At 39.5% G+C, this 12,233-nt stretch overlaps 2 protein-coding genes across 2 annotated transcripts; both read left to right on the forward strand.

Annotated features, from left to right (window-relative positions):
* The first annotated feature begins 1,723 nt into the window (after window positions 1–1,723).
* On the forward strand, window positions 1,724–4,976 carry LOC117553405 (E3 ubiquitin-protein ligase TRIM39-like). The gene is made up of 2 exons (XM_034227306.1): window positions 1,724–1,886; window positions 2,087–4,976. Exon 2 carries the CDS (start codon window positions 2,089–2,091, stop codon window positions 3,742–3,744), a length of 1,656 nt encoding a protein of 551 aa, XP_034083197.1. The 5' UTR covers window positions 1,724–1,886; window positions 2,087–2,088; the 3' UTR covers window positions 3,745–4,976.
* Window positions 4,977–5,638: 662 nt separating this feature from the next.
* On the forward strand, window positions 5,639–10,984 carry LOC117553408 (probable E3 ubiquitin-protein ligase TRIML1). Its single transcript, XM_034227310.1, has 2 exons — window positions 5,639–5,789; window positions 8,685–10,984. The coding sequence occupies exons 1-2, from the start codon at window positions 5,786–5,788 to the stop codon at window positions 10,337–10,339; spliced, it is 1,659 nt and encodes a 552-aa protein (XP_034083201.1). The 5' UTR covers window positions 5,639–5,785; the 3' UTR covers window positions 10,340–10,984.
* Window positions 10,985–12,233: the final 1,249 nt, after the last annotated feature.

Raw genomic sequence — 12,233 nt, forward strand, 5'->3', positions numbered from 1 at the left:
CTTTTTTTCATGAATTTCATATTACAGTCAGAAAACACAGTGTTCTTTTGACAACAGAACAAGAATGATTTGATCCGTCATACACGCAACATAAAATAATTGAGACCAGTAATGTTAATAAATAAAACCTAAACAAATCCTACACCTTTTCTTCCAGGATGGATATTGTTGCTGCTTTACTATCTTTGGTTTATTTTATATTTACAAAATGTTATTTCCTGCATCTCCATTCAATGTGTTTTTGATGTTTTGTGAAGCTACGTTTGTATTTTATTATTGCTAATATATATATATATATATATATATATATATATATATATATATATATAAATAGAGTGACTTTCACACACGAAAAGAGAAGGAGATTGTTGCTGCTATCTTGCATCACACACACTGTGACGTCAAATTAAGATGACAGCAGAAAATGCTAGAATATTTCCTGAATGGAGAGGCTGTGTCGTATTGCCACGTTTAAAGCTTTAGAAAGCAAATACACAACCTTTATATCATCGTTTGACTCTAATACCACACACACACACACACACACACACACACACACACACACACTGTTTCAATGTTACTTACATGGCAGAAGCAGCTCTGGTCCTGGCTGTCTGGAGAAGGAGAAGCTTTGCTCGGTTGCTCGCTTTGCTGCGTTTTGGGTTTTACGCTGCTGTCTTGTTGAAACCAACCCAAACAAACAAAGTTCCCGAATAACAAGGCCAGCAGCAAAACACCAAACGCTAGTATAGTTGCTTTCCACATCATTCACTGTGCTGGCGGTGGGGAAATAAAGAAAAAACAAGTATGACTTCTGTCAGTTGTCCCGTCTATGTGGCGACTTTAGTACCAACGGTCGCTAGCTGAAGTTAGCATCCGCATGCTAACAGTGGCTCTGAAAATAAGAGCGGTTGAGCGAACTGAGCAGCCCGGTGTTTGAAGAGCCTCAGACGGACATTTAGAGGTCCAATTGCCCTGATAGAACCGGAGACATTGATTTAAGATGATACATAACTGGATAAGTTTATGTGTACCAGTTTCCCCCCTTAGCATCAAGTTAGCAAAACAACACAGTGGCTCTACTTCCGGTTAAACATTTTCCAAATAAAATACCTGTGATAGTTAATACGGTACTACATGAAGTTTTAATATTCACTTCAACATAAACTAAAGTACAAAGTTAAACACATACAATACTTTTGGGAAATAATACAATCATCCAAAACACCATAAAAGACCAGAGATTTCAATAAAATGTTGAACTTTTACACAAAAAATTGTTATGTCATCTTTGTGTTTTTTTTACTACTGGTTGAACAAAACAAGAAATCACAAAGATCTTAATTTAGAGGCATTGTAAAGGACGTTGTTCACTGTTGTAAGATGTCTAATAGACACATTATTGAGACAATAATCAGCATGTATATTTTGTATATAGGCTAAGTGTATGTGTGCATTGAGGGTAACAAGAACTGAAAGTTAAATGTTGTAATGTCTACACATACTCTGGCAATAAAGCTGACATTGAATCTGACAATATACCTTGGTTGGTCATTATAAGGATCAGTAATGTGATGCTGACGTTTGATTAGTATTGAGCAAATTGATTGTGAAAACGTTTTATTTTGAAAATGTAGTCTTGTCCTCTAGTTGAGGCTCATGTGTTTCCCTCCTGTGGTCACCAGAGTTAAGATTTACTGAAGAAGAGAACACTCACATACAGAGGTGCTGCAAGAGGAGGAGCAACACAGGTAGCTTCAACGTCGCATTCCTGAAGTAAAACGTATTGTTGTTCGGAGCTGCAGTCAGTCAAGACAGAGGTATTCTGTCTGAAGAAATATTATACTAAGTTCGTCAGGTCTTCTCAACAACTTACTCTAATACTGGTGAGTGCAACTTATAATTAACTGTATTCAACCCGCCTTAACACAAAACTAACAGCTCTATAAAAGCAGGAAGTAACTTTCTGTCAATTTCAGAATGACATGGTTTCACAATGTTGCAATAATCATGCTGTGATATATTTTTTTAAACAAATGATAAGTGATAACTTTTCACTTTATAATACTTTGACTTCTGTTCTCAGACATGTCTTCTGTCAGCTGCCTGCTACATGAAGATCAGTTCCTCTGCTCCATCTGTCTGGATGTGTTCAGGGATCCAGTCAGCACACCATGTGGACACAACTTCTGTAATACCTGCATCATTGACCACTGGAATAGTAATGACAAATACCAGTGTCCTATGTGTAAAGAGGCTTTTGCCACAAGACCAGATTTGAAAGTGAATACTTTACTCTCTGAGATGGTGGCTCAGTTCAGACAGTCGGCTCAACAGAAAGCCAGAAGCAGCAGCAGCAGCAGCAGCAGCTCAGAGCAACAAGTCTTCAAAGCAGGAGAAGTTCCCTGTGACGTCTGCACTGAAACCAAACTGAAGGCCCTGAAGTCCTGCCTGGTGTGTCTGACCTCCTACTGTGAGACTCACCTGGAGCCTCATCTGACAGCTTCAAGCCTGAAAAGACATCAGCTGATCGACCCTGTGGAGAACCTGGAAGACAGGATGTGTCCGAAGCACGATAAACCTCTGGAGCTGTTCTGTAAGACCGACCAGACATTTGTGTGTCTGCTCTGCCATGTTTCAGACCACAAGATGCATGATGTGGTTCCTCTGGAAAAAGAATATGGAGAAAAGAAGGTCAAACTGTGGAAGACAGAGGCGGAAATTGAGCAGATCATCCAGAAAAGACAACTGAAGATTCAGGAGATCACACGGTCAGTCGACCTTGGTAAAGAAGATGCAGACAGACAGGTAGCAGAAGGTGTTCGGGTCTTCACTGCTCTGAAGGAGTCTGTTGAGAGAGGACTAAACAAGCTCATTCAAACAATAGAAGTGAGTCAGGAAATGGCACAGAAACAGGCTGAGGTTTTAATCAAAGAGCTGGAACAGGAAATCTCTGAGCTGAAGAAGAGAAGCTCTGAGGTTGAGCATCTCTTACGCTCTAAAGACTACCTCCATCTTCTCCGAAGCTTCCAGTCCTTTAAATCTGCTCCCCATACAAAGGACTGGACAGAGGTCAGTGTCTGTCAATCATACGAGGGGACAGTAGTAAGAAATGTGCGCCAGCTGGAGGAGACAATCAGTAAAGAGATTTTGAAGCTGCTTCCTGTGGCTGAGCTGAAGAGGGTCCAGAGGTACGCAGTGGATGTGACTCTTGATCCTGATGCAGCACAAGCTGAACTCAGACTGTCTGATGATGGGAAAGAAGTAAATCATTGTGGTGGGAAGAAGAAGAATCTCCCGGACAATCCAGAGAGATTTACTAATCGTACTTTTGTTTTAGGAAAGCAGGGTTTCTCTGCAGGCAAATTCTACTATGAAGTTCAAGTTAAGGGGAAGATCAACTGGGATTTAGGAGTGGTCAGAGAGTCGATCAACAGGAAGGGAGGAATCTCAATGAGCCCTCAGTATGGCTATTGGGCGATATGTTTGAGAAATGGAAATAGGTACAATGCTCATGCGGACCCTCCAGTCAGCCTCTCTCTGAAGTCTGTGCCTCAGAAGGTGGGGGTGTTTGTGGATTATGAGGAGGGTCTGATCTCCTTTTATGACGTAGATGATGCAGCTCTTATCTACTCCTTCACTGGCTGCTCCTTCAACGGGAAACTGTTACCGTTCTTCAGTCCCTGTAATAATGATGGTGGTAAAAACTCTGCACCTCTGATCATCTGTCCTGTCAAGGCCTGACCTTATCATGACTACTTTATAGAACAATAAAAGCATTGACAACGGTACATATAGTCATTAAATGCGTCTTTTACCTTTCATATCCACATTGTAAATGTGTACGAGAAAACATTTCATTGCACAAAAGGAGCAGAAAATAGGATGCCAATGGGTTACAGACATACCAAAAACACAAGCCTGGCTGATCCATTTTTAAATTAAAGTATGTTTTGTTAATTTTTGGTAAGAAATGCTAATGTTTGTGAGGTAATGTGCAGTGATGTGGTCAATAATGAAAAAAGAACACCCCCTATACACGGCTACATACTACATTACATTACTTGTTATTTGTTAGACGCTTTTATCCAAAGCGACTTACATACTCAATACTGTGGGCAATCCCCACAGGAGCAATTTGGGCTGAAGTGTCTCAGGGACACAACGACATGCTGACTGCAGTGGGGTTTGAACCTGTGACCCCCAGATCCCAACACCAAGGCACTATCCACTGCGCAAATAAACCTACAACTTGATTCAGAAAATTCATTTAACATTTTTTATTGATTAAAAAAGATTGGTCAATTTGCGGGCTATTAGCGTAAATTAGAATGTCCAGCTGGACCAATCAGAATTGAGTATTCACCTAAACTGTGGAATAATTAGTATTAATGCACTGTTCTTTATCATTTGTTTTATGAGCTTTCTATTTTTACTGTGTGTCATAAAAGTTACGTTTTTTCTTACTGTTAAAACTGTCAATTTGTTTTTAAATGTAATACTTCTTAGAGACAACATCTTTTTTTTAGTGGTTTCTGTTTTGCTCCACAATGTAGTGATAATTATGAATTGTTTACTTTGTGAATCACTGGACTGGGGATGCACTGATATGCGGTTATTTTAGTTAGATCTTAGTTATTGGTATGAATGTTATTTAGCTCTGGGAACTGTTCTGTTAATCTCTTTGGATGTTAATATACGCCATGTCTTTATTCAACTTTTATAGAAAAACTTTGATAACATGCAAGCCTTGTCACAAAACCATGAACAGTGTTGGTATTGGTAAACAACCACGTGCCTTCACAACAACAATACAGATAATTATTGAGTATGTGAGGGAGAATCTCATACTCAACTGAAAATGAGAAAGAGCTACTAAATCAAACAATATACAATGTAATGATTATGAATCATTTCTACTATATTTCTAGTTTTGTATCTATTTGTCTTTTTTTAATAAAATGTTTTATATGAAGCATTATGGATGATTGTTCAGTCTTTGCTTGAATAACATATGTACCAGATAATATAGATTTTTAATGGTTTCCTAACATCTATGATATATGTTTTTAAACCTCTTTCATGCTGTTGTGTTAGTGACTATAACAGATGCTATGAATTGAAATAAAAACAGACTTTGTGATCTTTAAAATCTGCTCTGGTGAAGTCAAATAAATCATTTGTGGAAGTGTTTAACTTTGAAACTGAACTCCTGGTCTCTATGCCACAGAGGTGTTCTCAGTGTGGATGTGTTTACCTTGCTTTGGCCACTAGATATCAGCATTACATCACACATAGAGAGAAGAGTTTGTTAAAGGCTTTCACAGACTGCACACAAGACTACTTCCTGGTATGATTGAGCAACAACTACAGAAAAAGGCAAACAAAAGAAGGAGACGAAACGGCTAAACATTGCAGGGAAAACAGTGAGCTCGACTTTGCACTGAGCTGAAGAGCACTGTTGGTCTTTTCTGAATCTAAGATATATATATATTTGTTTAGACAACCGTCCTAGTGGCTTTAAGAAAATATGTTAAAAGTATTTCTAAATGTTAAACCTATCTTGTGCCCAGATGTCTGTAACTTTAATCCTGACTAACCCTGAAGGAGAAACACAGAGCTGCTCTAAGAGGAGGAGCAACACTGGAGGGAGGAGAGCTGTAACGTCACTTTCCATAAATGAAACGTATCGTTTGTCAGAGCTGCAGAGACACGTCTCTGGATTTTCTGTCTGAAGAAAGATTAAACTGAGTTTGTCAGTTCATTCTCAGCACTTTACTCAAATATGGGTGAGTCCAGCTGATCATATTTTCTGAGTTTAAACAACCAGGATTAACACAAAACGGACAGCTATAAACAAACAGGAAGTTAAACTAGAGAATGCAATTCCTGAAGAAATTGCTAGTGGGAATGCTTAATGCTGAAAAGCTGACGCTGAATTGCTATTCTGAAATGTAATGTGTAAGAAGAAAGTGAAGAATTTAGATTGAAATGATACATGAATACAGGGGGCTTGAATGTGTGATGAGAGAAGAAAATAAAATAAAAAAGCAGCAGAATATTTGAACTGCAAACTATTGAACTAACTTGATGACGAATGATCTGTCGCCATGGCAACGGTATTTGATGACACCCCATAATACGCTTAGATGTTTTGATGGCTGCATCGTTACCAAACCTGTGAAGTTTTGGGGCGTTTGGAGCATTTTCACTGAAGTTATGAGAAAACCGTATATCATAGCGAGCATTGTGTTGCCATGGCAACGACATTTGAAGACATTTCAAAACTGTCACGTAGATGTCTTCACGGCTGGACTGTTAGCACACGTGAAGTTTGAGCACTTTTTGACAATTTTCATAGGAGTTATAGCAATATCGTGTTTTACGTCGAGGGATGTGTTGCCATGGCAACAGCTTTTGAGGAAAACTCACTAATGGCACATAGACATGTTGAGGGCTGGACCATTAAATGTCAACTGAAGTCTGGTGGTGTTTTGACCATTTGCATATCAAGGTTCAAGGTTCTTTATTTGTCATACGAACATAGCTACAGAGTAGTTATGTCGATGAAAATCTTAGGTCACAGGCTTCTCCAACAGTGCAACACAAAAATACAGAAGAACAGAAAAATATAGTGCAAGTAAATATTAAAAAGTAAATACAAGAAGAAAAATTGTTTAAAAAAAGTGAAATAGTGAAATAAGAGTCTATATGCAAGCTATTGGAATGATATTAGATAAATAGATAAATAATTACTAAGTAGCAGATGAATGTTATGGATGTTGTTACAACAGTTCAGGTGTTTAACAGTCTTATTGCCAGTGGGATGAAACTGTCTCTGAATCTGGTGGTTTTTGTCCGGATGCTGCGGTAACGCCTGCCAGACGGCAGCAGACTGAACAGTTTGTGGCTGGGGTGATGGGGGTCACATCGTGTTTTTTGGCGAGGGATGCGTTTCCATAGAAACAGCCTATGGTGAGATCTCAGATTTGGCGTAGAGCTGTTGATGCATGGACCGGTGATATACAAGCGAAGTTTGGGGCACGATCGAACCGTGTCCATTGGAGTTACAGCGACATCTTGTTTTATGGCGAGGGATGCGTTTCCATAGAAACTTCATTATCTGAAGTCTGCTGCTCTGAGCATGTCAGTTGGAGTTATAACATCATCGTGTTCCACGACACAGGTGTTTATATTTGGCTAACGACGTGTCCAGAGATCAAAGGTTTCCATGGTGATATGCAGTAATCAGTGAGAGGAGAGCATTTTCATTGTTCTGAATGAGAGATAAACCTCTTACATGTGAAAGTTTTGTTGAAGAACCGTAACAGATATCGGTACAATTTCAAAGCGTGAAGCATGTCAAGGAACTTGAGCATCTGAAGTGTGCTTTTTGTGTACTTTCGGGTTAATAATGTGGCCTTTTTGGCAGATTAACTAAAGGTGTGTGGCCGCTGTGGTGGGGAAAGATGAGGCTGAACTTACATTGGAGTTTGAAAGTTGTTGTCACTTCATGCCCTCAAGAGGCATTTTGTTTAATTATTTTGCTTAATTTTTATTTTTCAATCTACGAGATGTTTCCCTACGTTTCTCATGAAAAATGATGTCTCAGGAATGTAGGGTTTGGGAATTATGGCAGGTTTAGAAGAAAATATGAAGGCAAAATTAAATCTGTCCTCCACTCTAGCTGTGACATCACGCACTCTAAAATCTGAAGAAGGCCTCTTTACCAAGGTCTGAACAATGTTTAATATCTCTAAAAGTACGAATCAGATTTAAAAATTGTGTTAGACTAATAATGTCAGAAAGATGTGTAACATTTTAAAGTTGGAATGAGGTTTCTGAGTGAAAGTATGAAGGAGCAGTTAGCAGTTGAAGTCGCATGAAGATTGTTGAAGTCTGATGAGTTTCTCCATTGACTTCCATGTTAAAAATGTGATGAATTATGGGATATATCTCTGGAATTATGAAAGTTATGAATGAGAAAAGTAATAGCCATCGATTCCCGACCGAGCTGAACATTTTGATGTTCGAACAGAGTTTCTGCGATGTGGAAGAAGAAGACGTGCAAAATAACCCGGCGGAATAATAAATAATTCCGTGCGTCGAATAACATATAGTTGGAATGCTGTATCAGCATTCCCACTAAATCAGTTGAAGTAACTTTTCAGTTGAGTTAAAAAATACATACAAAGTTATTTTTAATGCAGTAATCATACGTTATTCGTTAGACAGATTTGACTTTGACTGTCAAATATGTATGCTTTTGGGTTTTTTCCTTTCCTGTAGTGTGTTCCCTCCAGAGGGAGTTTCTCTCCCACACACTCCCCCACTGCCTGAAACGCCTCCATTGGACTTGTTTGTTTGATTCCTGATCATAGTGACATCACATGTAACATTCGCATCTCTATTGGCTAGAGCTCCATCACATTGTGCGTGATAGGCTAAGGGGCGGGACATCTCTAAGCGGTTGACCAATCACAACAGAGTCGGCCAGCTAACCAATCAGAGCAGACTGGACTCTGGTTTCAGACAGAGGGTGAAAAGAGGCAGTATAAGAAAAATAAAGAGCTTTTTGAACATTAAAGCATGGAGACATGTCGCAGAGGCATAAAATACAATTATAAAACGTTACAATTAGCATAATATGTCTTCTTTAATAATACTTTGACTTTTGTTCTCAGACATGTCTTCTGTCAGCTGCCTGCTATCCGAAGAGCAGTTTCGGTGCGCCATCTGTCTGGATGTGTTCAGGGATCCAGTCAGCACACCATGTGGACACAACTTCTGCAAAACCTGCATCACTGCACACTGGGATACTAATAACAGATACATTTGTCCCCTGTGTAATGAGGGTTTTGAAAAAAGACCTTTTTTGAGGGTCAACACTTTGTTCTCTGAGATGGTTGGTGAGTTCAGACAGTCGGCTCAACAGAAAGCCAACCGCAAACGGTCACAGCAACAATCGTTCAAACCAGTAAACGTTTCCTGTGACTTTTGCACTGGAACCAAACTGAAGGCCCTGAAGTCATGCCTGGTGTGTCTGGCCTCCTACTGTGAGACTCACCTGGAGCCTCATTTAAATGTGTCAGGTCTGAAAAGACATCAGCTGATCGACCCTGTGGAGAACCTGGAAGACAGGATGTGTCCGAAGCACGATAAACCTCTGGAGCTGTTCTGTAAGACCGACCAGACATTTGTCTGTCTGCTCTGCTCTGCTTTAGACCACAAGATGCATGAGTTTGTTCCTCTGAAATATGAATGTGAAGACAAGAAGGTTGAGCTGGTGAAGACAGAGGCTACAATTCAGGACATGATCCAGAAGAGACGAGTAAAGATTGAGGCGATCAAACACTCAGTAAAGCGAAGTACAGAAAATGCGAAAATGAAGCTATCAGAAGGTGTTCAGGTCTTCACTTCTCTGAACAATTTGCTTGAGAGAGGCCTGAATGAGCTCTACAAAACAATAGGAGAGAAGGTGACAGCAACACAGAAACAGGTTGAAGGCCTCATCAAAGAGCTGGAACAGGAAATATCAGATCTGAAGAAGAGAAACACTGACGTGGGGCAAGTCACACGCTCAGAAGACCACCTCCATGTTCTCCGAAGCTTCCCGTTACTGAAAGCTGTTCCACCCACAAAGGACTGGACAAAGATCAACGTCCATGTACCTTCATATGAGAAAACTGTGGAGGGGGCCTTGATCCAGCTGGAGGAGACCCTTGATAAAGAGATGAAGAAGCTGCTCGGTGAGGCTGAGCTGAAGAGGGTCCAGAAGTACGCAGTGGATGTGACTCTTGATCCTGATACAGCACATCCTGAACTCATCCTGTCTCCTGATAGGAAACAAGTGAGTCATGGTGATTTAAAGAAGAATCTTCCAGACAACCTACAGAGATTTTCTCATTATAATTTTGTTTTGGGAAGGCAGAGTTTCTCTTCAGGCAGATTTTACTACGAGGTTCATGTTCAAGGGAAGCCTAAATGGAATATAGGAGTGGCCAGAGAGTCGATCAACAGGAAGGGAGAGTTCAACATGAGGCTTCAGGACGGTTACTGGACTATATGTTTGAGAAATGGAAATGAGTACAAAGCTCTTGATTCTCCGTCAGTCAGTCTCTCTCTGAAGTCTCAGCCTCAGAAGGTGGGGGTGTTTGTGGATTATGAGGAGGGTCTGGTCTCCTTTTATGACGTAGATACTGCAGCTCTTATCTACTCCTTTACTGGCTGCTGCTTCACTGAGAATCTCTACCCAATATTAAGTCCCTGTAGTAATGATGGAGGCAATAATGCTGCCCCTCTGTTCATCGTCAGACCTACTGTCAATCAAACCGCCTGATCTTTGAGATCAGCATGTTGAGCAATGCAAATAAAGCATTGCCAACAATATTTGTACATAGTGTGTATATATATATATATATATATATATATATATACATAAACATGCCAGACAAAATGTTCATACTAAAATGGGCATAGTGGTCAATGCTAGTATACCAATGTGTTATAGAAAAAAGTGCATATTCAGTTGAAATGTTATCTGAATTTGATTTACCATTTGTGTTCTAAACTTAAATATTTTTCCTTCATATTTGGTTAGAAAATTAACAAAAAAAAGGTTACTTTTAAAAAAGGTGCTTTTGTTTGACTTGTTATAATTTGAAGGCTTCTTGAAGAGAAACCGTATTTGAGCAGTGTTTTTTATTATGCAGGACAATGTAGTGAGAATTAACATCGATGTATTGCTGGACTGGGGATGCAATTGTTCTGTATATTTTATTTTGAAGCATTATGGATGATTGTTCAGTCTTTGCTTGAATAACATATGTACCAGATAACATCGATTTGTAATGGTTTCCTAACATCCATGGTATATTTTTTTAAAGAAGTGACCTCAAGTCATCAACCTCTTTCGTGCTGTTGTGTTAGTGACTATAACCAATGCTATGAATTGAAATAAAAACAGACTTTGTGATCATTAAATCTCTGGTGAAGTACAAATAAATCATTTGTGGAATTGTTTTACTTTGAAACTGAACTCCTTGGCCCTTTCTCATTTCATCAAATCGCCCTCCTCGACTCTTCGGTCCTCCGGTAGTGACCCGGAAATGAATTTCAGCGCGCCATGTTGAAGGACATCTCATTTCTCTAAATGCACTTCGAGGACCGATGATCGAGCGTCGAGGAGGCTCTCTGGAGGAGCTCTAACCGCGGATACACTGATGGGTCCTCCACGGCTCCTTCGTGGATGCATTTCCGGCAACAGAGATGTGACGCACGGCCGGACTTATCTCAGCCAATGACAGCTCTGCATGCATCCCCTGGATATTATTTTATTAACTGCTTTCATCGCGACGCGATGTTTACATCACACATACACTCTAAAAACAAATGCCTTGGCTCAACAAAGAAAATCAACGCAACAGTTTGCATCAATGTTTATTGAGTTATGACAACTTCTAATGAAATTGTGTTAAACCAACAAACTTATGAGTTAGGGGAGAAGGCTTTTCCTCTACAATCAGAGGTGTTTTTAATGACCACTTACTTAATAATTGGTAGCATAAACACAAGTTGATTACTCCAAAGATCAAGTTGTTCCAACTAGTTTTACCACATTATTTAAAAGGAATTTTAAGTTGTATGTACTTAATTACCATCATTGTGAACACACGTTTTTAAGTTGACAAACATTTATAAATTAAGTTGCTCCAAATATATTGTTTTCAATATTTTTTTTTCTTAGCTTTTTCATGTTTTTGCCTTTAAAGAAAGAAATTAATTAATTCCACAACAAAAATATTAGGCAATTCACTTTTTTATTTTGAACTGCAGTTGTTTATTTCAACACATGTTGTTTTAATCAGGAGAGACTTCATTTTGTTTGAACATTTATTGACACATGTCATATGATAAATGTTAAGTCTTTGGTGATTAGACCCCGATCCTGAAATCGTATATCCCCCGGGGTCTAGACACTGGTGATGATGCTGAGGATCTGGATTTGATGAGGAGATGGGATGAAGAGGAGGTGTGATGAGGTCTTTGGATTAGCTCTCCTGGCTCTGGATATGATGAAAGGAGGTGGATGGGGAGGAGGCGGGCGGCAGCATGAAAACCTGAAATCACAGCTGACTGCAGGAGAGAGGAGAACCATTTTATAGTTTGGCTGCAGCACGGTGATTGGCTGCTGGAGAATGAGGTGAAATGTAATAGGTTAAAGAGAACGCCTG

The sequence above is a fragment of the Gymnodraco acuticeps genome, unplaced genomic scaffold, assembly GCF_902827175.1.
Source record: "Gymnodraco acuticeps unplaced genomic scaffold, fGymAcu1.1, whole genome shotgun sequence".
In the NCBI taxonomy this organism is placed as follows: Eukaryota; Metazoa; Chordata; class Actinopteri; order Perciformes; family Bathydraconidae; genus Gymnodraco; species Gymnodraco acuticeps.